General features: G+C 40.9%; 1 protein-coding gene across 1 annotated transcript in view; it reads right to left on the bottom strand.

The window, feature by feature from the left end:
- Window positions 1-9,860: 9,860 nt before the first annotated feature.
- MEGF9 (multiple EGF like domains 9) overlaps window positions 9,861-26,324 on the bottom strand; it is a 78,778-nt gene continuing 62,314 nt past the window's right edge. The window contains exons 4-6 of the mRNA XM_070459193.1: window positions 17,150-17,293; window positions 16,388-16,657; window positions 9,861-14,602 (exon numbers count right to left, since the gene is read on the bottom strand). Coding sequence (XP_070315294.1) covers window positions 14,151-14,602; window positions 16,388-16,657; window positions 17,150-17,293 — 866 coding nt within the window. The 3' untranslated portion in view covers window positions 9,861-14,150. The remainder of the gene's footprint in view (window positions 14,603-16,387; window positions 16,658-17,149; window positions 17,294-26,324) is intronic.

Genomic DNA, 26,324 nt, shown 5'->3' with positions numbered 1-26,324 from the left:
TCACAAACGCTACTGCATCTAACACTCACAACCACCCTCCGGATAGATGCTATTGTTATCCCCGTTTCACTTACAGATGAGAAGATTGAGGCTAAAAGAGATAAAAATAACTTGAGGTCTCCTTGCTGGTAAGTGGTAAAGCTGGGATTTGAGCCCAGGTCCCTCTGAACCTTCCTGAAAACTAGTTGTTTCAGGAAGTCTGTCCTCTCTATTTGTTTCTCTCCACTTTAGAATCTGTAAGAGGTGCGGTCTACATTTAGACAGTACTATTTCAGGGGTATGTCCACCAGACTGTGCAGCTTAGACACCTGCTTCCAGGTGGCCCCGAGATGAATCTAGGTGTGGGCGACTCGGGACCGGCAGCTTAGGCGCCGGGATCCTCACTCTGGGAGGTCGTCCAGCTCATCCTGGGACCTGGGTCTCTTTCCCTGGCTCCTCCTTGATTTTCCTTTGTGTGAATTGGGAGAGACCATGCTGAGCTCACACTGTTACGTTAGATACTTTGGAAACTCTCAAGAGCCAGGGAGGGGTTCTCCTTAGGATGAATCTACTCCCTGTTCAGCAAATGGCCGTATTCCTGGCTCGTGTGCTAAACCCTTTAGTGAACCTGGGAACTGAAAATAGAATCAATTGCACAAAAGATGGGCTGTTTGGGAAGTTGTTTTTCCTGTTTTCATGGTCAGGGTCAAAGCCCTTTGCCCCGTCTCTGTCTCACCATGGCCTTTCTTTCTGCCAAGCCTGGAGGTGACGTCACTACCACCAGCTGTTTGGGCTATCTGGCGCCATCTCCTTGACGACAGCCACCCAGCCACAAAGCTGGCATTATTATTTCCTTGGGCAAGGTCATATCGAATGGCTGGGAGGAAGTCACTTGCAGCCAGATGTTTCTCATTAGGGTAGAACCCTCAAGACACAGGAGCTGCCATGACTAACAGCAAAAGTAAGTTTTTATTGCATCAGTACATGCACACTGCTATTTTGCACTGTTTCATTTTATCCTTATAACACTGTAAGTAGATCAGGATGACTGTCTTGTTCTTCAGGTTAGGAAAGTAAGGCTCAAGGAAGGGAAGAGATTTGCCAACAGCCACACTTTCTTCCTTTCTCTCTCTCTCTTTCTTCGCTTTTCATTTAGAAATAATTTCAATCTTTGAAAAAGTTGCAAAAAGACTACAGAAATTTCCTTGTATAACCTTCACCCAGCTTCCTAAAATACTGATATTTTACATAAGCATGACACAATTGTCAAAAGTAAGAAATTACATTGATGTGATTCACTACAGACTTTATTTAAATTTAATCAGTTTTCTCATTAATGCCATTTTTTGGCCCAGGAGCCACCCAGGATTCCATGTTGCTCTGTCCATGTCTTTCATGATGCTGACACTTCAGGAAAGTTCTTCCCAGTGGTCTGGGTTCATGTGGTGCTTTCTCATGATAAAATTGAGGTTGTGCTCTTTTGGCAAAAGTGCCACACAAGTGATGCTGGGCCTTCCTCAGGTACCAGGAGGCGTGTGTGCGTTCTCAGTCGCTCCGTTTGTGTCTGACTCTTCACGACCCCATGGGCTGTAGCCCATCGGGCTCCTCTGTCCATGGGATTTTCCCGGCAAAAATACTGGAGTGGGCTGCCATTTCCTTCTCCAGGGGGTCTTCCTGACCCAGGGTTGAGCTTGCATTTCCTGCGTCTTCTGCATTGGCAGATGGATTCTTTATCATCTGCACCAGTAACGATAGATTCTTTACCGCGCCACCTGGGAAGCCCAGGAGGTCGATGATGTTAATATGTCTCTTCAGTTGCTGCTGTTAACTCTGTTTTCTTGGGTAAGGTGATATCTGCAAGGATTCTCTGTGATAAAATTGCTATTTTTTATAATTAATAAAAATCATGGTGATATTTGAAACTATGTAACTATCCCACTTTTTGTCAAATTTTTACCAACTTATTTTAGTACCCATTGGTAATTCTTACCCATTATATCACAGCATACTTTGCCCATTGATGCTATCCTGTTTTCACCATCCCTTCTCTCTTTATTCATTGGAGTTCTACTGTGAGGAAGCGCTTTCTCTTCTCCCATATTTATCCAGTTTGTTTATTTAAATCACGATGGACTCATGGATACTTGTTTTACCTTGTGGGTTAGAATATATTACCATCGTTATTTCTTTGGTTACACAAATGTCCTAGATGTGACCAGGTCGCCCTTTGAACACAGAGGTGTGCCAAGATTCGAACCCAGGTCTGTCTGGTCCCCAGGTCAGCAGTATTCCTGGCCCATTATCTGCCCCCTTGCTCACAGCCCTCATCCCAGCAGCCCTCACCAGCGGCAGTCCTTGACCAGTCCCCGATTGGTGCCCCCATCGTCCCGTAGGATGCTGGCTCTCTGCGCCGGTGCCGTCCTCTAGGACAGACGCCTGGCCCCGAGCTGTGCGCTCTGCTCAAGGCCAGTCTGTCAAATTCATTCAAGTTGATTTTTTTCTCCAGATGGGAAGAGGAGTGAGAAACACTCAGTATCAAGGGAATATAGGGAATGTAGATTATTGGGCTCCAGAAGGTAATACATATCAGCATCGTATGGCCTTAGATCTGCCAATGCACCTCTCTGGGCTTCTTTTCTTATCTGTAAATTCAGTGCATTAGATTTAAATGCTGAGGCTCCCCTCAGCTGCAACATTCCATAAATGATGAATGTTACCTACCATGCATTGAGCTCTTTGTCTGTGCCAGGTGCTATATTAAAACGACATTCAGTCCTCGCAGAAACCACATGAAACAGGGACCGAGCATGGTCCAGTTTTACAGTTGACACAACTGAGGCTTAGAAAGGAGAGGGATTTGTCTGGTCACACGGCAGCTAAGTGGTGGAGCTGGGAGCTGAACCCAAATTTTATTCTACAGCCCAGGCTTTTGAAAACCATGCCACTGTGCTCGCTTCGGCAGCACATATACTGAAAACCATGCCACTGTGCCTCACACTGAATTGCTGTTATCTCTGCAGTCGCTAAGCTGGTTAAAATGCAGCTAAGTATTATAAACCCAAGTAAAACATCTTGAATACTTCGTTAGTATAAGAATAATAAGACTAAGATTCTAGGGGCACAGAGAGAATAGATGAGTCATTCCGACTGAGAAGGTGAAGGTAGGGGTGAAGGTGTTTTATAAGCAAGATGTATGCCCTGCAAAGCAGAGTAGAAACCTGTACATGCCAGAAATAAAATAAGACCGCTGTTTGATGCAGCACCATTTACAAAGCTCATGTCCATTTCCTTGATGCTGTCTCATAATTCTAACAAGTTTGCTGTCCTCTGTTAATAAGGAAACTGAGTCTCAAGAGACAAGAACTGATTTTTTCAAGGTCACATGGTAAGCTAGTCACAGAGGAAGAAACTTGGACCTGAAGTTTTCTAGTTGCCAGAAGCTGGTGCTCCTGAATTGTGTGTGTGTGTGTGTGTGTGTGTGTGTGTGTGTGTGTGTGTGTGAGTGAAACTCACAGAAGGCATCTCAAATCAAGATCTCCCTGCCTAAATTGATCATGCTCAGTACCATGGCCAGATCCCCATGCAGCTAAACCCAGAGTCTGGGTATGAGAGACTCAAAGACTCCTGGGGAGAGCGTCCTAAGGTACCAGGGAGAGCTTCCAAGCATTCTTCCCAGCTGCACACTTGAATATGTAAAACAGCAACAGCTGTAGGCAAAGACAGATAACTGAGCTAATCAAGCTTCTGGACGTTTTGCAGATTAAAAGAATCTCGATGTCTTGATCATGATCTGCAGGATGGGGTGGTACACGTCGCTTCTCCGTTAAATGTGGTGAATGCCTAGGAAGAGAACGGGCCAGGGCCTATGAAGGAGGACCGCAAGGAAGCGGCTGTAGGACCTGCCTCCTCACAGGGATGAGCAGAAAGGACCTCTGTCTCCGCTCGTGCCTTTCCCTCTGTCTGCAAGCCGCAGGTCACTGCGCAGGTGGCGCCCTGCTGAGGACGCCCAGCCGAGGACGGGCAGGGGCTGGAGGTCCAGTCCACGCTCTTCTGTGAGGTGTGGGCTCCTCTTCCCACGCCGAGTCCATTCCGAAGAAGGGGTACCTTTTCCTAACTCTCCCAAAGGAACTCTGTGTGCCCGTGCGTCTGAAGAATCTGGAATCCCTTTCCTTCCCCTTCTCGGCCTAATTCCCAGTTTCCCCACCCAGAGTTTAAGAGAATGTTCTGGGCCACCGTCTCTATAGTTGCTGCACCTCTGAACTTCCAGAGTACCCTGGTCTTACTTATGGCACTAGCACAGCTCTATAATCATCCACTAACTTGCCTGTCTCCTCAATTCGACTGAGCTCCTTGAGAATAGGATTTTATTAAATATAATTTACATACAGCAAAATGCACCCAATTTAAGTATACATTCTGATATGTTCTGGCAAATGAATATACCCAGGTAACCACCACCACAACCAAGGTATAGAACAGTGCTCTGCGAAAGAACTAGGGTGATGGAAATATCCTGAATTAGCACTGTCCGATGGAGCAGCCACTGGCCATGTGTGGCTATTGAATCCTGGAAGTGTGGTTATGGGAATGAAGACTTAATCTTTAAAATTTGTATCTTTTTTTGAAGTATAGTCGATTGACAGTGTTGGGTTAGTTTCAGGTACACAACACGGTGATTCCTTTTGTTTTGTTTTTCCGATTATATCCCTTCTTAGGTTGTTGCAAGATGTTGGGTCTAAGTCCCTGTGCTATACAGTAGGTCCTCTCGGCGTATCTATTTTCTGTATTTTAGTCTGAATGTGTTAATCCCATACTCCTAATTTGTCCCTCCCCCCACTAAGGAAACCATAAGATTGTTTTTTTTATGTAAGAAACCGTGGTCTGCTTTCTAGCATTAAAGATTTGCCTTTTCTAGAGTTTCATGTACCAGGAATTATGGGATGTACACTTTTTGTGCCTGGCTTCCTTTGACAGTGGGAACTTCTAATTCTGTATCCTAAGGTCTATTATGTGTCCTCAGTCGCTCAGTCGTGTCCGACTCTTTGCGACCCCGTGGACTGTAGCCCGCCAGGCTCCTCTGTCCCTGGGATTCTCCAGGCAAGAATACTGGAGTGGGTTGTCATGTCCTACTCCAGGAGGTCTTATAGTTTTCTGAATACAGGTATTTTCCCCCATATTTAGACTCATTCCGAGGTACTTTACTCTTTTTGATGTGACTGTAAATGGGCTGGTTTTCTCAATTTCTCTGACAGTTCACTGTTACTGTATAGAAAGTGCAAGGGATTTCTGTATATTTATTTTGTATCCTGCAACTTTGCTGAACTCATCGAAGAGCTCCAGTAGTTTTTTGGTGGTGTCTTTAGAATTTTCTATGTAAAAAATCATGTCATCTGCAGACGGTGACAATTTTACTTCTTCCTTTCCAATTTAGATTCTTCTTTTTTTGTCCAACTACTCTGCAATGGAGGAGACCTGGGCTCAATCCCTGGGCTGGGAAGATCCCCCAGAGAAGGGGGATTATAAAGATCTATTATAGTGCATGGCAAATAATAGGTGTTAAATAAATGTTGGTGAAAGAATGAATTATAAATCTTAATCAGAATTAGTGACCTCGTCCCAAACACTTTTTTCTCTGCCTAACAGAATACAGGAGTGAACAAAGGCTCTCACAGAAACCATTTATTTAACTCAATCTCTTGGATGCATCAGTGGAAATGTTGAGAACTGGTGGGCTCCATGGCCTGCCCTGGTTCACTCCGTAAAATCAGAGCACGGATTACAGCCTGTTCGGAGCAGACTCCAAGGCCTGAACTCTCCACACTCCCCAGCACTCACTTCCCATCCCTTTCCCATAGGCAAACATACCGACTCCATGAATCCCCATAGAAGCACAGGAATGCTACAAGATGCCACACTGCCTGCTCCAGCCCCCTGTGGATGCCGCCTTGGTCCCAGGTCACCCACCAGAGCACAGAAACAGCAGCAGTCCAACTCAGAGAAGCATCTCCTTTCATTCCAAAGATACCTGAAACCTAGGAGTGGCCTTCTTCCAGTCCCGGGCTACGGGTTGGTTTTCTGTTCAGAGAACAAGCCACCTGGTACCACTCAATGGGGAAAGAACACGGCCTCTTCTGGGGGTGATGCCTTAACTGAAGACCTCCCAAATAAAAGGGAGAGCGGGCAGGACCTCCCGTTTGTTACAGACGTGGCGTGTGCTGGGCTGCTCCCCATAGGATGTGTCCTCAGCGCAGCCGTAAGAGGCCAGCATCACCAGCTCTTCTACAGGGAAGGACAGTAGGACTAGGGCCCCTCGGTTAACTTGCCCAGGGTACCACAGTGTGGAGCCTGCACTAGAATCCTCTCTTCTTCCAAAGCTGATGCTCTTTGTATTGTTAAAGAGCTTTTCTGTTGATGTTCCAAGATGTGTCCATTCATTAGTAATAGCTAAGTAATCTGTCTGTATAGTCAAAGCTATGGTTTTCCCAGTAGTCATGTACAGATGTGAGAGTTGGTACATAGAGAAGGAAATGAAATCCTGAATATTCATTGGAACGACTGTTACAGAAGCTGAAGCTCCAATACTTTGGCCACCTGATGTGAAGAGCCAACTCATTGGAAAGAACCCTGATGCTGGGAAAGACTGAAGGCAAAAGGAGAAAGGGGTGGCAGAAAATGAGACAGTTGATAGCATCACTGACTCAATGGACCTGAGTTTGAGCAAGCACTGGGAGATAGTGAAGGACAGAGCAACCTGGCGTGCTGCAGTCGTGGGGTCGCAGAGTAGGGCATGACTGAGCCACTGAACCACAAGTAATCTATGTCGTTGGTTGCTGGGAAAGTAACTAAATTAGGGGTCAGTTGCTAGTGCAGTCTCAGCCTAACCTCACTGGTGTAACTCCTCCTCCTCTTTGGTATAGTAAACTGGTCCCTTCATCCTGAATTCAGGGGCTTAATGATCTCTGTCTTTTAGCACCAAAAGATGAGGTACAAATTATAAGTAAATGAAGTTCGTTCTTTACCCAGGACCAATACCTGTTAATATACCTGCTTCCTTTCCATTTTTAACTAGAGGAAATTCAAAACATAACTGTTAACCAAACTCTGATCCTTGCTCTGGAATATAAAGGCTGCTCCATTTCAGACAGTTCCTTTGGGGATTCATGGCCCATTGGAGTCTACACAAGTTACTTAACTGCCCCCAAATTATTATCTCAACTAAAACAGAATCTAACAGACAATCATTAATGTTCCTCTCCTTGTCTGGAAGACTCTCATCTCTTGCCAGAAGTAACTTCTTCAGATGAAACTGGATAATCCCCTGGCCATGGTGATTAAAGAACAATGGCTCATTTAGGAAATATTTGGGGGGAATTAAAAAGCTGAGATACAGCCTGTCGGTTCTGCAAGCTTCTGAAAATAAAGGCAGAAAGGGGAGGACACCAAAAGCATCCATAGAGCAGGCTAAGTTTGCTTCCTGCTCCGTCAGCACATGTTTGAGGGTACACAGTCCTGTCTGTGGGCAAGACCTCTGCACTGCAGGCGTGAGCTTCATCGGCACCATTCCACTGGAGGGAATTCTGTGCTGTTTGTTCCCAGCGTCACTCAGAAACACCCGTTTACAGGTGACTTGGTGCTGCCCCAGATCGCAGTCTGTTTGGTTTCTGGTTTAGAGTTGCTTTACTTTAAAGCCTTCCTTGCAGTTCTCCCATCCAAGTACTAACCAGGCCTGACCCTGCTTAGCTTCCGACATCAGACAAGATCGGGCGCATTCAGGGTGGTATGGCCGTAGACTTCTTTGCAGTTCTTATGTGCCTTTACCATATTTACCAGTGTAAACACTGCAGTATAGCAGAGTCCATCATTCACTCACATTTCTTGAGCACTTTCTGGTGCCAGGATTGTGCTTGGCAGCGGCATTAAAAAATGAAGACAGTCCCAGCCCTCAAACTGAACAGGTAATTTGATGATATCCATCATCATTATCATCATATATTCATCATTCCTTTTTCTTTATAGTTTTCCTGTATAATGTCTTTTTAAACAATGTATTACATTTTCCATTTTTGGTCATTATATATAAGAAATCATATTGTATGTATTCTATGCCTAGCTTTTTTTGCTTGACATTATGTCTTGAGACTCATCCATATTGATGTAGATAGCTGTAATTCATTTTTAACCACTGTATAAAATTCTATTCAAAGTATATGGACAGGCCACAATTAATCCATTCTTCTACTGATAGGCAATTGGGATATTTCCAGTTATTTTGCTATAACAAATGATGCTGCAATTAAGAGTTTGAAACGTGGGTCCTGGTACACATACGTAAGTTTCTCTAAACTACATACCAGGAGTAGAACTGCATGCACATTTTCAAAACATTCTATTTTTTCACTGTTTTAATTCTGTTTTTAATCATTCTTCCTCATTCTTAATGACCTAATGTTAATTTAACAGTGTATGCACTAAGCCATGTCTGCATCTAAAGTTTGTCTCCACTTTTTTAACTTTATATACAACTCTGGGGAAGGTTTTTTTCCCACACAAAAATTTCTGCTTTTAGGTCATTTTCTTATGAGGGATTTCCATTTCTTGAATCAGGCTGTACTAATGCACATTCAGTGGGCGAGGGGCTTATGGCTGAAATACGGGAAGGAATCCCCATACCAGTAGCTATCAATCTTTTGGGATCACAGATACTCTGGACATTACGATTAAGAGTACGAAAAAAAAGAGTGTGGACCTTTTGTCCAGGAAAAAAACAAAAAAAGAGCACATACAAACTGTTTATGTTCACAAGTAAGCATTTCACAATTGTGTTCACAATTTCAAGAGTTTCTCAGACCCTCTGAATCGTGTATGCTGACATCTCTATTAAATAAGAAATACTGTCTTACCCACTGAATACAAAATTTCTTACAATACTTCACCAAATAAGTTCAGATCAACTATTGCACCTGTCAAGTACTTTTTGTTTTAAACCACCATTTGATGAGTGCCGACAGTATGCCAGCACTGTGCCAGATACTAGAGATGGAAGGACACATGCTCCTGGCCTCAAGGGTTGCAGTCTACCAAGGAAGACATAATATAACGATATTTTTAATAAAGCATGTGCAATAAGAGACGTCTTCATTAGGCAAACGGGGGTATATGTTAAGGACTTATCGACCTTCTTTTGTCAAGGAGTTGCAAAGAATGAACAAACATTTTCCAGGATGTTATAGATAGAAGAAACAGTACCAGCAAAGGGAGAAAGACATCATATAACCTGGCAAATGCAGGAAATTATACATCATTTTAATATGGTTGGTAGTGAGCATAAAGAAGGGTTAAGACTCTTCCTTATCTGGAGCAGAGACTGAAGTGAAGTGAAAGTTGCTCAGTAGTGTCTGACTCCTTGTGATTCCATGGACTATACAGTCCACGGAAATTCTCCAGGCCAGAATAGAGTGCATAGCCTTTCCCTTCTCCAGGGGATCTTCCCAACCCAGGGATTGAACCCAGGTCTTCTGCATTGCAGGCAGATTCTTTACCAGCTGAACCACAAGGGAAAGCCAAGAATAATAGAGTGGGTAGCCTATCCCTTCTCCAGTGGATCTTCCCGACCCAGGAATTGAACTGGGGTCTCCTGCATTGCAGGCAGATTCTTTACCAACTGAGCTATCAGGGAAGCCCAATGGATCTCAAAGGGGACAATTATTAAACAAGATTATATGTTAATATATGCTTTTTGACTCAGGGTGTTTTGTTTTGAGAGGGGGAATATTCTTCATGTGGCATTTTTTTCCCCTAAGTGGAAAACATTCTTTAAAGGAACTTCTTAAAACAGAAAGCATAGTCAATAAATGCAGGATACAAAGATTTTCACGAAGCAGTTTGAAAATAAGTGATCTGTGACATATATTAAAAGACTTCCAACAACTGTAACCACATAAAGAAGTAAAACAGCAAATCTACAACAGGTACAAATTATATACATTTATTTTTTAATAATTTTAAATAACACTCTTGTATAAATTCTTTCTTATATTCAAATCATACACAAATTTAGAAATGCATCATGAAGCCTAGTACAGCATATGTATGAGACATGTTTTTAAGATGTGTGTTAGAATTTTAGTGACATAAATACGATTTTAACGTTTCAGAAACACTCGTTGCTTGGGCGGAAACTTAACGTATCGCAGAGTGCTTGTGCCTAGCATGAAGATGCCGCTTTACATCAGTCAGCTCTCAGGCTGGTTCAGACCTCAGGCCTGGCCTCACGTTCTAGGGCTGCTGGTGCAGTTACTGCGGATGCAGGATAAGAAAGGTTCCCAACGGCCTTTGAAAAAGCATCCTTTGACCACTGACCTTCTGTGATCCATAGCCTTTTTAGTTCATGTGGTATCATTTGATTTCTTCAGGTGAATCACTGTGTTCTTCTGGCTGCTTCCCTGGCATCGTCGCTGGCCCAAAGTGGAAGGGAAAACTTAACGCTAACCTGTCACTGCCCTGCACACACCAAACCCGTGTCAGCTCCCAAACTCCTATCAAGACGATCATAACAGACCAAAGGCTCTTCGTCGATGAGGCCAGAGACGCTTCCTTTGCTCTAACAGGTTACCTTGGGTTGCTTTTTACTTTTCGGAAATTTTTGTGGGAGCTTTCTTTCCTTGTGATCTATAAATTCAACTCCTTCCCACATACCTCAAAATATAAGAACCAGGGAATGTTCATAATCAGAGGTGCTATGTTGACCGTATATCCAACAAAAAAATACAGGACCAAAGTGAATGATTTAATAACGCAGTCCAAACTAGGGCTGTCAGCAGGAAGGACTGTCGCTTCCGCTCTCTGGCTCCAGAAGAGCACAAGAAGGGCTGCACGTCCCCCAGGCACTCAGCTGACCACAGTGAGCTGGACGGTCAGTGCGTGCGGCTTTAACCGTCACAGTCTCCCGGGAACACTGGGGCTAGAGCGCAGACACACACTGTGATGCTGCCACAAATCCTCTCCCCACCAAGCCCCTCCTCCATCCCGTGTCGGCTCTGTTCTCTCTTAAAACCCAGGGATCCCTAAGAGTAACACATTAAGTCCACAGGACCTTAGTATAAATGAGGTTTAGTTTTTATCAGCATTGTTCTCTGTAACTAGAGAAATTCTATTAGTAAGACAGCTCTGGGAGCTAGAGGACGGAGGTAGGGAGGGGAAAGTAAAGGACAGACACACTTCACAGCACTACCCAGGACATCTGACTGTCAGAAATGCATGAGGGCTTACTACAATGAATTAGTGAAGATTAAGCTAGCATCCAGCAGCAGTATCTGTCACTCATCAATTAGATTCACACTAGTCTTACCTCATTTGAAAATAAACACATTCCTAATTCTTAGACCCTATTAGTCTTTCTAAAGGACGTATGGGATCCTGGTGCTAAACACCACAGTACGTGGGGATCATGCTTTTAGAGGAATGACTGCTGTGTAACGCATTCCATGCCAGGTTCCTAGTCTGATTTTGGTGGTAGATCACTTCATGATGGATTTCTACTTCAGAGCAAAATTACCTCCACCAGCAGAAGCACAGAACACTAAAGAATATTATTTAAAGTAATTTTAAGACCTTAATTTTTTTCCACCAGGATAAATTGAGAACATGACCTAGGCCCTGTTCATAAATATTTAAAGGTAAACGTTCTTTGTGATTCAATTTTCCCAGTTCCTTTTAGCATCTGTTTCAAGGAATGTCTACATAGCCAGAATCTGGACTGTTCAGCTTTGGCTCTAAGACCCCAACAAACTCTTTCTTTCTTTATTGTGTTAACTTCTGTTGAACAAAATTCCCACTATCCCCAACGCCTGGCTTTGAGGGCGTGGTAACCTGGGGAAAGGCGTGTGTCACGTGACACACTTCCTCGGAACTATCTCTGCGCACACGTGGCAGCTGCGGGAAGTAGGGCTTTCTCTCCCTGCCTAGAAAGATGTTTCCTTTTAGGAAGCACAGACTGGTATTTTTATTTTCTCATCACCAACACTGGCTTCAGAGACTAATCCTCCTGTGCTCTTTCTGCAAAGCCCTTCGTGGCTATATAGCCCTGGATCGTACCTTGTATTCACAAAAATCAGAAACGTTCACAGATAGGATTCTTCCTCCCAGCCTTCCAATGTCTGCGGCTGGGTCATTTCTGCACAAGCATACAACTGAAAAAAACATGTGCTTCTGAGTTAGGAGTCCTGATTCCAAGCCAAATGATATATGGTGTAGCCTTGAACGAGACATTTAACCTCACCCATAAACTGAGAACAACAATCACTTCCTCAGAGGCCTATGGTGAGGAACCAAGGACACACGTATAGAAAGACGCCTTGCAAACTGTAAAGGGCTACAGAAACATTATCTGATTTTAATGTAATCTCTACTTTCATGAGCAGTGGCCAGATACCCAGAGCCTCTCCAGTTACTGGAAGCAGATTGTCCGCCTGTATATCCTCCAGAGCTCATCTGCAACTGCAGAGGGATGACCGGATTCCAGGCTTTTCTCTGGAGAAGTCAGGCAGGGTGATCAACTGGGCAGGGCTTCCTAGGTCTAGTTCTTGCTTTTTTTCCCCTAACCACTTGACAGTTTGTTCTTCCTCCTAATAAATATCTGTATTTGACTTCTGGCTGTTTTTCCTGGCTTAGTTTAATTTACAATCTGTCAATACACATAATTAGAGGAAAGCAAAGGTAGAGATGGCCTCGAAGAAAAAACTGCATCTAAATGCAATGACTAACAATACCCATTCAACTACAGAGCTACCCTCTAACTGGACAAGAAGATACAAGAACTACAGCACTGCAGAGAGATGGTACATGCCCCATGGCATGTGAGTGACAGGCTACATTCAAATGTAGGAAGTATTTGGGGGTGGGAAAAGAATATAAATATTTCACAGGGGATCCCAAGTGATGTGATGGCTTTTCTTTTGGAGCTAAAATATTTCTTCCTTTGGAAGACTATTTTTACTTTAAAAACAAATTTTAACAAGCATGTGTTCTACTTTAATCTATGTCAAATATATAGAAGCTAATGTCTAAACAGGTGAGTAGTTTGGAGAATCCAGCATTGTGTCCCAGCTTAACAATCATTGTCTTCAAAATCTATTGCTTGAATCTATAGGAAGTCAAAGACCATAGAACTCTACTTTTAGACTGAAAAAGGGAAAAATTAGAAACATCCAACCTCTTATAAATTTCAACAATGTCCAAAGAGGGACTAAAAATGACTGATGCTCACCAGAGTCCCAGCTCTAGCAATATTGCCATCTATTTTACAGTATTTTAACCCCATATTTTCTTTTTACAATGCCATTAACTGCTATACAAATAAATTCTAGATGATAAAATAAGACATGATTTTTTTTTTTACAAATAGATACAAATACAATGCTGACCAGATATTCTAGATTAACTATATACACCTTATTTCTCTAGAGGCAGGAATATTCCTTATTTTTAAACAATTTATCATTTACACTGAGGCCCTAAGGAGAATCATTAGCTTTCTGCTTTCCCAGACATTGCCTTCCTCTCTCTACCATTAGAAGCTTATCCTGTGCTTTAATCTTATCACTGAGCAAAAACTCTGGAAAGAAAAATCAAACCCTTCTAAAGACCTTCTTGGGACTTTGCTGCCCCTGTTATAGAAACAATCAAGGTCGTGTATCATGACGCAGCCCAAATATCAGCTTTTCCTCTAAGATGTCTTTTAGTCCAGTGAAATGAATATCCTTCCCTGGCCTTCCTTTATCAGGAATGGAGATAAAGTCTTCTGGCAGTCCTGTTCCCCCTCCGCATCCATCATCCTGTCTCCACTGATGGTGAACATCCCCCCAGGAGTCTATCTGGAGGTCAAAGTGGATTGGGGCTGCTCTGAGAGGCTCAGTCTTCTACCCTCCCACGTGATTTGGTACAAAAATAGACTTTGCTTCAAGTCCTTATTGTCGGTGACTGCTTCGGATCTTCACGGGAAAACTAAGGGGAACAGGCTGAGCACATTACAAATCTGTACCTGAAAACTTGCGAGGCACTACCTGCCTTTGCTTTCTCATCTCAGCGGCTCTCCCCGGGCTGTGGCCCAGAGAATGAGGCTGCCTTAGGGAGCACCGTGGCCCTAAGATCCAGAGGACAGCTCCGGCTCCCCCTCAGGCTTTGTAGTTATGCATGGGTGTCGTCAGGGTCAGCTGCCCGTTGGGAGCCACTTCGTTGCCATCATCTTCCAACAATCCTGACACATCTGCATTGGGAATGCTGTCGTGGTAGCTGCTGAAACTGATATTGTCTTCTTTCAGCTCAATGGTCCAGAAAGGGGCGTTGAGTTTCCGGTTTTGGTACTCCCGGTACATATATACAGCCCCCACAAACCCCATGAGCAGCACCACCACAATGATGATGACTGTCAAAATGATGATGTTAAACTGGGTCCATGATACGTCAGCTAAGGCTGAAGTGCTGTTTTCAGCAGAGCTTACTGAAAAGACAGTTTGCGGGGTCGTAGGGGTAAAGGTACTGTTTGTAACAGGGGTGGGCACTGATGTGGTCAAAGAGGCATTGGAAACCAAAATGGTAGAACCTTCAGGTGTTGGAACAATAACTTCTGAAAATAAAAACAGAGAATGAAATGTAAAAGACAAAATATCTTGTTTTAAGAAACAATAAAAGAAATACACATGGGAGTGGAAATTGACATGGGATGTTGACATGATACTCTGTTTTAAAGTAATGCAAGTTAAAAAATAATTTTTAAAGAAATATAGTGGAAAGAATCAGGGCCTAGAAAACTAGATTATTACATCCACGGCTGTTATCCGAAATGTATATAATATCCATACTAAAATCTTAGGGAAAATTCTAACGTTGGAGTTTTCCATCCTCCTGTTCTCTTGAATAGATTCATACGAATCCCTGAAAAGGTAGTAAGTATATCACTACTGACGTCTAAATCACTTTGTTAAAAGTGAAAGGGATAGCTAATACTCATTTTAATTAAAATAAGTTCAGCATGTCTGATGGCACTTCATAAAGGTAAAATTCTCTTTAATGGGGGCAAAAACAAAATAGGAAAAATTGCATTTCTCGTTGCTTCTGAAAAACACAATTTAAATGGCCATAGTTCACATCAGCAGAGAGAGAAAACAGCCATTGCCAGCATAATGATTTTTCCTTTATATAGATTATAGTTATTTTACAACTAAGGTACTATATTTTGTACTTTTAATGCAGCATAGCTCAGTGGAGATACCAAAAGCTTTGGGATCAAGTAGAACTGTGTAGCAATAAATAAGTCAGTCAATCTTCTTAAAACTGAGATTCCTCACCTATAAAATGGGAATAATGATATCTACTTTACGGAGTCCTTGGGAATGATTAAATTAAGATTAACTTAAAGTATATAACACATTATTACATTTAATGTTCATAGTGCCTGGCACATACTAGGCACTCAATAAAATGATTCCTATTATCACTACAATTCATCACCACAGTCAGGCACATCAATCTACCCTAAAAAGAGGCATGCTTTACATTCCCTAATAGCTAGTAAGAAAAGTCATCATAGCCCGGTCAGCTAAATACGGACAAGGTATATGCCTCCAGTGGGAAAGAGAATTGAATGACAGGTTCTCTGGACTAGGGATAGGGTTCAATCTGAGTTTTTGATCCTTGATCACAGCAGAATAAAGATATCAAGAAAATGGTAGAAGACTAACTCTTGCCACAGGGCAACTGTATCAGCCCAGGATTCGGCATCTATCAGAATATCAAAGAACAGTTTATAGAAGAGCATGGTCTGATCTTTATGACCCAAGAAAGTCTGAATACCCCCAACTCATCCTGAATTTCCAATCATTAATTTTTATCTGAACCCTTACTGAACTTCCCTGTAAGAAACATCTTGCTACATGAGTAACTTTTTTCTTTCAAAAATGAAGGAATATTTTTACTATTTCTTCTATCACATGGGAAAACTTAGGCTCAAAGTTAGGACAGAAGCTGGAATAAATTCTTATTTCTCAGCTAACTTCTAGCCAGGTTATAGGTTTCTACTTAAAAAGATCTTTGATGATCACTGGAAGTGATGAGAATACAGGAAGCAAAAGATAAAAGAAATGATAGGACTTTTAAATTATTGAAATAAAAATAGATGAAGAGAAGATGTGAGAACAGTGCAATGACTTCATCACGGTCCTCAAATTTCTGGAGTTGATTCTGGAGTCTCAGCAGAGCAGCAGGAATAGAAGGGGATCTCTTTGGGCAAATCTCTATCAAAATCTATTTCCCAAAAAAACTTCTCTGGACTTGACAAAGCGAAAAGTAGGTGTCCTGAAATTTCCATTGCTAGGTTAAGATATTAAATTTACACCCTTAGGTGAAGTTTTACCTTTCTTGATGCAATTTCCCTCGAGGTCTCGGTCGTAACCCTCTAGGCAGTTTTCACACCAAAACCCAGTGGTATTGTGGAGGCAGCTGATGCACTCCCCACTCTCGGGCTTACAAATCTTTGGAGTCTTAACTGGGTCCACGTGGCCATGGCATTGGCACTCCACACAGATGCTGTCAGAATTGTAGTAGCCACTGTTACATTCATTGCAGTTCTGGCCTGTGTAACCATCTTTACACTGGACACATTCAGGTTCCGATTCACCCAGCTCTAAAAGAGAGAACACCAACATGGTTTAGTACAATTTCAAGTTGCAATGCAAAATGCAAAACTACTAGTAACCACCCCACCCCAAAAAAAAACCCAAAACATTTTACACCCCCTGATTATTATCTCCTCTCAAACTTAAGAAACATATGGAATTCAAACTAACAATTTACACCTTATTTATTAATTGTCCAGAAAACCTATTTAGGTAGAGAACAAAAAAAGTATGCTTGTCTAAAGAGTCTGAGTGACTGAGACAGAGAGGCACTCATAATTCTTCCATTCCTCTCTCTTTAACCTTGTCAGACAGGATAACATAGTTTTCACAGCAACTTCCTCATCCCTCCGTCTTGTCTCACTCCACAAATGCATTTACTGCAAACCTTTACTGTTTTTATAACTCCCTTTCACCTACAGCATCTAGAACTTTCTACCTACTGATCACTGACTCGCTGATTTTTCCTCTAAAAATGAGTATTTAGAGAAAGGCCTTACTCATGATACAACTGCCTGTAGATGTCACTGCTGAACAAGGGCAGCGAAGACATTCTTTGGAGGCATCAGGACTCTGATAAAATCCTTCTGTGCATTCTTCACAGTGATCTCCTTTGCTGTTATCCTGGCAATTTAAACAAGCACCTAAAAGAAGCAAATCATCTTAAGAAGTTAAAGATTTACTCCAAAAGCACGGTAACTTTAAATAAATTATAAGTACCTACAACCAAAAAACCTTAAGAGGAAAGCAGGAAAAGTCACCCAACACAGGTTGCACAGTTCAGTTCCTACCCCATCTTACTTCCACACTGAACAGGCCTACAGTTCTGGTCCCCTACAAGACTGTAAACTCTTTAGGGAAAGGCTGGGTACATGATTAGCGTTGTAATAAGCCCTTGTTGATTGACTGACTACATACTGAAAGCAGGCCAACAATTTGCAAAGAAAAAAAAAAAAAACCTAAAGATCTATTAAAAGAAGAACAGATAAACTGTTATTTCTCAGTTGGGATTCTGTAGCTAAATAAGTAAACTAGGCCTGTATGTATGAACACACATAAATCCTAAAAATGTTGCTTGAAAAAAAGCAAACTGCAGAATAATACATAAAAAGGGAGAGTGCTTAATTATTTTGTACAAATTAATTGATTTTAAAAATTTTGGGGGAAAATTTTATACAAATTAATTGATTTTAAAAATTATCATATGTGAAATAGATCATCAGTCCAGGTTCAATGCATGAGACAAGTGCTCAGGGCTGGTGCACAGGGATGACCCTGGGGGATGGGATGGGGAGGGAGGTGGGAGGGGGGTTCAGGATGGGGGTCACATGTAAGCCCATGGCTGATTCATGTCAATGTATGGCAAAAACCACCACAATATTGTAAAGTAATTAGCCTCCAATTAAAATTAATTTAAAAAAATAATAAAATAAAAACGTATAAAATAATCTAAGTCCAAAATGAGCCAATAACTTTACCCTCCACAGGAAGAACCTCAGAGCATATGAACTACAATCACTCCTCCCTTGACCTAAACATATGAAAATAGTATATATTAATTCTATCTTTATTCCTCACAATTCCTTCTTATGCCTCGAGTTTCCTTAGTTGCGTTTGTCTAAAATATCCATATTACCCTCACCTAAAAGAGTGATTTATGTTTTGTAATTAATTCTATGTTCAGAGATTTTTCCTCTCAACTCAATAAACATTTTATTCCTCTGCAAAAAAAACAATAAAAAATAAAAAATTTTTTGGCCATACTGCAAGGAATGTGGGATCTTCGCTCCCCAACCAGGGGTCAGACCCTCATCCCCTGAACCGGAAGCAGCGAGTCTGGAATCTCAGCCACTGCACTGCCAGCGAAGGCCCGTGGCTGACTGACTGAAGTAAAATTTAAAAGCCATACTAAACAGTACTAAGCAAATGGATACACAGTACCCTAGGCAGAGGGATACATTCAAACGCAATAAAAACTGACTGTAGACTGAGAGGGTATAGGCAAGTTTTATGCTTTGTTTATTTCTGTGGAGGGAGGGAAGAAAACAAGAGTAGGGAAGAAAGCAAAGAGAAGGACTCCAACTCTATTTGAAATTTTCTATTCAGCAAAATACCAAAATGTTAATAATTCTCTAGGTGTGGGTACATGAGTATTTGTTATATTATTCTCCATATGGCTTTATATTTTAAAATTTAAAATAAAAATGCAAACAATAATGAAATGAAAAGGAAGGAGGCAAGCAAAGTTCTGTGTGTCTTAATAATACCCTTTGGTCCCCTATTAGGAAGGACATTCAACGGGCATTGAAGGAGCATAATGTCTGCAAACAGGGAACAAAACCATGTAGTATAATTTACATTCAAAGAGACACTCAGAACTACTATCACAGAAATGAGTAAACTCTATATAGAAATCCAGGAAGGCAATAAAGTGTTTACATGCTAAGCTAACTACAGTTCAATGCTAAAACCATCATAAATAATTTTATTTGATTTCTCTTCCTTACTAGAGAAATATTTACAAAAAAGAAGAAACAGAATGAGATTGTGTAATAAAATGATCTGACAACTGGAATAAGATTTGAAAAACTACAAGAATGATTAATATACATACAATTATTAACATACATGTCAAATCTCAATACTTAAGCGATTACAGCAAAGTTCTTTGAAACTTCATGAACTTATTTAGAAAGATATTTTAAAAAATTTGTATATGAACACTTAACTCTTAAATCACATTTGCATGTAAATATCACTTTCAATCATATAATTTTTAAGGTCTAATACTAATGATATATTTCATATATACAACAAAATAGTATATCCGCATATAGTGATGAACAGTTTAAGTACTGATTTCTTCCCAGATCCTATTATATCCTGATCCCTCTTTAGCTATGTACCTTTGTGACAATAAAAATAGCTGAAAAATACATACTAGGAAACTGTAGATTCTTGTTGCAAAAATAAAATAATATTAAAGGTCAAAGTGTTCTGCAGTTAGAAAATACAAAACTTGCTTTACATATAAAATCTGTCTACCTGCTCTCCCCATATTAAAAATGTTCAGTGGAAATAATTATATATATATATATATATTGCTCCTATGTTATTGGACCTACATGCTTATTATTTCGGGACTTTCTACTATTCTAGAAAAGACCCCAAGCATGTCTTTCTGCTTATCACAATACAGTTTCACTCTCCTAAACCAGTTATTTTAGAGCATTTTACATTTTCTCCAGGAAAATTTTTTATTTTGATTTGTTTTATGCCATAAGCTGCAATAAGAAGTCAATAAGAAAAAAATAACTCTACATGGTTAGTATGTTATCTCAAAAGTAAGGATGAAAACAAATATAACAATAGAATTCATTGGTTTTTGGAAAACTCATCACTCTATATTGTTTAAAAATAACAAGCACCTGGAACGCAGCTATAGAAAAACAAAATTAATAAGGACAGATCAAACATAAATACACCAGAATGCTCACTGTAGATGTGAGGGGCGACTGTCATGTAAGTGTTTTTTCCCCTTTAACTTCCAAATGGTTTCTAGTATGCATTTATCACTATTATTTTTACTATCTTAAATTTTTCTGGTAATAAAATTAATACATTGTAAAGTATATCACATGCATATTGTAAAATATTTCAAGAACTCAGTTCAATTCAGTCGCTCAGTCATGTCCAACTCTTTGACCCCCATGGACCGCAGCACGCCAGGTCTCCCTGTCCATCACCAACTCCCAGAACTTGCTCAAACTCAAGTGCATCAAGTCAGTGATGCCATCCAACCATCTCATCCTCCGTCATCCCCTTCTCCTCCTGCCTTCAATCTTTCCCCAAATCAGGGTCTTTTCCAGTGAGTCAGTTCTTCACATCAGGTGTCCAAAGTATTGGAGTTTCAGATTCACCATCAGTCCTCCCAATGAATATTCAGGACTGATCTCCTTTAGGATGGACTGGGTGGATCTCCTTGCAGTCCATGGAATTCTCAAGGGTCTTCTCCAACACCACAGTTCAAAACCATCAACTCTTCAGCACTCAACTTTCTTTATGGTCCAACTCTCACATCCATACATGACTACTGGAAAAACCATAGCTTTGACTAGACGGACCTTTGTTGGCAAAGTAATGTGTCTGCTTTTTAATACACTCTCTAGGTTGGTCATAGCTTTTCTTCCAAGGAGCAAGCGTCCTTTAATTTCATGGCTGCAGTCACCATCTGCAGTGATTTTGGAGCCGAGAAAAATAAAGTCTGTCACTGTTTCTGTTGCTTCCCCATCTACTTGTCATGAAGTGATGGGACTGGGTGCCGTGATCTTCGTTTTTTGAATGCTGAGTTTTAGGCCAGCTTTTTTACTCTCCTCTTTCACTTTCATCAAGAGGCTCTTTAGTTCCTCTTTGCTTTCTGTCATAAGGGTGGTGTCATCTGCATATCTGAGGTTACTGGTATTTCTCCTGGCAATTTTGATTCCAGCTTGTGCTTCATCCAGCCTGGCATTTTTCATGGTGTACTCTGCACATGTTAAATAAACAGCCTTTACATACAGCCTTTCCCAATTTGGAACCAGTCCATTGTTCCATGTCCAGTTCTAACTTGCTTCTTGACCTGGATACAGATTTCTCAGGAGACAGGTAAGGTGGTCTGGTATTACCATCTCTTGAAGAATTTTCCCATCTCTTGAAGAAGTTTGTTGTGATCCACACAGTCAAAGACTTAAGCATGCAACTTAAAAAATATTTCATGTACAAAATTAAAGACTGATTTTTATAATAAAAATAAAGATAACTTTAAAATCCATTTATAGTAGGAACTAATAATATGAATCTGCTTTTCTACCAGCTTACAAATCCTCTTTGGGAGATAACATAGCATCAGAAAAATGATATGTATTTATCATTATCATGTATTTAATGTCAGATATGAATTCTATTCTCAGCTGAACCTCTTCAACAAAGAGCTTCTCTGAGTGAAATTGAAAGTTTCTCAGTTGTGTCCAACTCTTTGTGACCCCATGGACTATACAGTGCATGGTATTCTCCAGGCCAGAACACTGGAGTGCGTAGCTGTTTCCTTCTTTTGGTTGGGATCTTTCTTACCAACCCAGGGATCAAACCCAGGTCTCCTGCATTGCAGGCGGATTCTTTACCGGCTGAGCCACCAGGGAAGGCCAAGAATATTGGAGTGGGCAGCCTGTCTCTTCTCCAGGGGGTCTTCCCGACCCAGGTATTGAACCAGGGTCTCCTGCACTGCAGACGGATTCTTTACCAGATGAGCTACCAGGGAAACTTCTCCGAGTGACCTTCAGCAAATAGCTTCTCTGAGTTTCACTTTTTTAATCTGTAAAATGGAATTGTCTGTCCAATGATTTAATATAATGTAAATATTTTGGAGGATGAAAAACTACTCCATAGGATATAGTGTTTTCTCTTTAAGCTTCAAATTCTTCATCTATGAACTAGGAAAGTTGAACTGGATGAGATCTAAATTCCTTTTAAAACCTGAAATTTGAGAATCTTTCAATTATGATAAATTATATACTATGAGAATTAGCTGAAGTGTAACTTTGTTCATTATGCTTTGCCTGGAACCTCCAAAATATAACAATACTGTATTAAAATTCACATTTTCTTTGCTGAAAGATGGCCAAGGAGCGAAAGTAATAAATAAATAAACAAAAGGAACGAGTGCTTCCTGGAGACGGTCTCATGCTCCGTGGCTGAGCATCAGACAGTCTGGTGGGGTGACCAAGAAAACGACTGGTCAAAGAGAAGAATGTAGGATTCCTTTCCAACCAGATTCAGTGGCAAAGCTTTGAAAACATAAATCACCACCTGTAAAAAGCCTTTTCTTTCTTTATTTCACTATCTCCAGTTCACATATAACCTGTCAGAAATGCAGCAAGTTACTTTGCTATTTTTTTTAAAAATGCCTACTCTTCTCTACTGAGCAGAAGGCAAACTTTAACCTGCTAAACAGAAGGAAGGACAGCCTAGGCAAACAAGGCAGCGGGTAACAGAATCACGATAAGGTCCAAGAGAAAGCCAGAGGCCAAGAAAATGCAGTTATGGAAGGCAGTTTGAATTTTATTCGAAGAGGGATGGGAAGCCTTTAAAGGGTTTGAGCATGGGAACGACGTTATCCGGTTTTACATTTTTAAAAGATCATTCTGGTTGTTATGTGGAGACTGGACTGGTAGAGAGGAGCTCAGAGGATCAGGACAAGAGAAGGGGCAGAATGATGAGATGAGAGACAGTGAAAACAGTTCAGAGAGATGACAGTTGCTTAGACAAAGAGGACAGCAATGAAGGTCATGTTGAATGGCAGGCTGAACAGAACTTGCTGATGGATTGGATATTTACAATGTATGTGTTCATGCTCAGTCGCTTCAGTAGTGTTCACTGCTTTGTGACCCCATGGACTGAAGCTCTCCAGGCGCCTCTGTCCATTCTCCAGGTAAGAATACTGAAGTGGGTTGCCATGCCCTCCTCCAGGGGATCTTTCTGACTCAAGAGATTGAACCCACATCTCTTCTGTCTCCAGCATTGGTAAGTAGGTTTTTTTTTTTTTTTTTTTTTTTAACCACTAGAGCCACCTGGGAAGCCCTGGATATTTACAAAAAGAAAAAGCAAATGTGACTCATGTGGTGCCAGTCACTAAATGAAGAACACTAGGGGCAAAGTAAGCTTAGCTTATAGAGTAAAATAAAGAGTTGTTTTGGATGCGTTAGGGCTACGATGCCACATAGAGCATTCAAGTGAAGATGTCCAGTGCACTGTTAAAGCTTTGAGAGTAGCGATCAAGGGAGAAATATAAATCTGATAATCAGAACATTTGCAGATGGCATTTAAATTCAAAGGACTGAATGAGATCATGTAGGGAAAGTATAAATGCAGAAGAAAAATGTGTCAAGACAAACCTCTGAGGCACTCCAGTGCTTATAGCTAAAAAGAAGAAGATCTAGCAGAACTGATCATGAAAAAAAGGGGGAAAAATGGGTGATATCCTAAAGTGAAGAAGGTCACTGAGTAATGAAGGAGTGGTCAAGTCCGTCAAGCTGCTGAGGTCAAGGTATTCACCATGTGACACTGTGGATACATGAAGGCACCTTTAATTCTCAAAAAGAAGTATATGCTATGTTAGCACAAGGGAAGCGAAAGTTGCTCAGTCGTGTCTGACTCTTTGCGACCCCATGGACTATACAGTCCATGGAATTCTCCAGGCCAGAATACTGGAGTGGGGAGCCTTTCCCTTCTCCAGGGGATCTTCCCAACCCAGGGATCAAACCCAGGTCTCCTGCATTGCAGGCAGATTCTCTACCAGCTGAGCCACAAGGGAAGCCCATGCAAACATAAAGTTTTAGCTTAAAAACAACAGTCCACCCACCTCCATTTTAAGGGAAGTATGTGTTGAAGAAAGAACATCTATAAAAACACAGGAGAACATAAACAAGAAAAAAAATCACCCGAAGAAATCTGTTATTAAGGTTTTGAATACTTTCCCTTGAATCTCTCTTTTATATAGAGAAGTGTTGGGTTTTGCTTCTTAGACAGTCTAAATATATGGCACACGTAACTGTATATCCTGCTTCTTTCCCTCTCTCACGTTGCTGCCTGACTCTTTGGGTCCCCATGGACTGTGGCCCGCCAGGTTCCTCTGTCCATGGAATTCTCCAGGCAAGGATACTGAATGTGTTGCCATTTCCTTCTCCAGGGGATCTTTCCAACCCAGGGACTGAACCCGAGTCTCCTGCATGACAAGCAGATTCTTTACCACCGAGCCATCTGGGAAGCCCATTTATTGTTGCTTGTAATGAGCCAGGCTCTGTATAAACATACTGCACTGAATCTTCATAACATACCATTAGGCAGTTACTGCTATATTCCAAATTCCTCAGTGAAAAGACTAAGTAATTAGTCCAAGGTAAGTCAAGACTTCATTTTCTGTGCTCGTATAGTGTACCGCCTAGATAACTTGATTTGCTTCATTTTCTGTTGTTAGAAGTTGTCTAATTTCTTAGAATTATAACTGTCACTGTGGTGAGCATCTTTGAACATAAAGCTTTTTATGAATTTTTAATTATTTCCTAAATATTGATTCTGGGAAAAAGAACTACTTGATCACAGAAGTATTTTTTAAGACTTCAGATACATATTGCTTTCTAAAATATTTTTCTCAATATATTTTATCACAAAAGGGTCACTTTAAAAATCTAATTCAATCTAAAATACAACGTGTAGGTGAGATGAGGGGCGTTGGGGGAGTAAGGACTGTGAAAACGCAGTAAGTGGCCACCAGAGGGCAATCATGTGCACCACCACACTGGGAAAAAAGTCTTCAAAATTTGAGACAAAAGGAAAGACTGATTTTCTATTAAACTGGCAGTGTCATATGGAGTATCTATACTCTTTCATGTTAGATTCCACTTTTATTATACTTCCAAACAGAGAAATCATTTATTTCTTATTACTGGCCTTGAGAAATCATAACCATGAAAAGGATTTCTTTTGCCTTAAATTATCTCCTGAGCAAAACCAGGTTGGGATTTATGTGATACTTAAGAGAGCTACCTCACTGCCACAAGGAAAATCAGAAATGAGAACCAGCAGTGTAGACCGCTTCCTGGTACCACAAATGAACTAGGGAGCAATTTAAATCAACTCAACATGATGAGGCGCTTCTGTCACCCAGGACTGAAACTCATCTTTCCTCCATAAGTTTTCCCATTAATTTGTTCATTCATCCAACAAAAAGTTAGTAAATACTTACTATGGACTGATTTCCAAGCTAAATGTGTAAAATGGTGAACAAAACTGGTATGAAACTTTCAGTGTAGTGAACAAACCATATACGATTCAGTCACAAATAAATACATTATCACAAATGTAAAAAACACAAATGTATATCAGAGTGTATAACTGGGAAAATTGTCATTAAGCTTGCAGCATAGACTGCTTTCTAGGGAAAGTAACATTTAACTGAAGGCCTGAAGGAAGGATACAGTTTAGTAAGGCAAAGAGGCCAGGAGTGGGGGTACAGGTGTATTAGAAAGACCATTCCAGGCAGAGGAAAGATTATATGCGAGAACCTTGGGACAGGGGAGCATAACATATTTTAGAAATAGAAGCCAGTGTGACTGGATCACGAACAGGAAAGAAAAAGAACAGCACAAGTTAGAACTGGCAAGTAGGCAGGGACTAGGTCGTATAACTGAAAAAATAACACAATTTCTTTTAAATCAATTTGTTTCTCCATAGACTAGAGGATTAGAATAAAGAATAAGATTTCAACACAGATTTTTTTCCCAGAGTACTTTCTGTTCAAATATTCTGCTACCTTAATTTCATAAAAACACTTGTTACTCATCAGACTAGTATGTTCTGATTTTTGTTGTTGGGGGAAAAAAAGATTTCCAAAGAAGCATCTCTAACCTTTACGTTTAGGAAAACTGACGACCAGAGAAGTTAATTGTCTCTTGTTTTTAACAGCTTAACTAAGCTTGCCCAGACACGGTTTTCTTTGCTCCTATACTGCCTAGGGTTTGCTGAGTTGTTTGAATCTGTGAGTTGGTCTCTTTCATCAATTTGGAAAACTCCTGGCCATAATCTTTTCAGATATTCGCTTCTGCCCCAGTATCTCTCTGCTTTCCTTCTGAGCCTTCAAGT

Source organism: Odocoileus virginianus, chromosome 31, assembly GCF_023699985.2.
Source record: "Odocoileus virginianus isolate 20LAN1187 ecotype Illinois chromosome 31, Ovbor_1.2, whole genome shotgun sequence".
NCBI classification, from domain to species: domain Eukaryota; kingdom Metazoa; phylum Chordata; class Mammalia; order Artiodactyla; family Cervidae; genus Odocoileus; species Odocoileus virginianus.
This window is presented reverse-complemented; position numbering and strand designations above follow the sequence as displayed.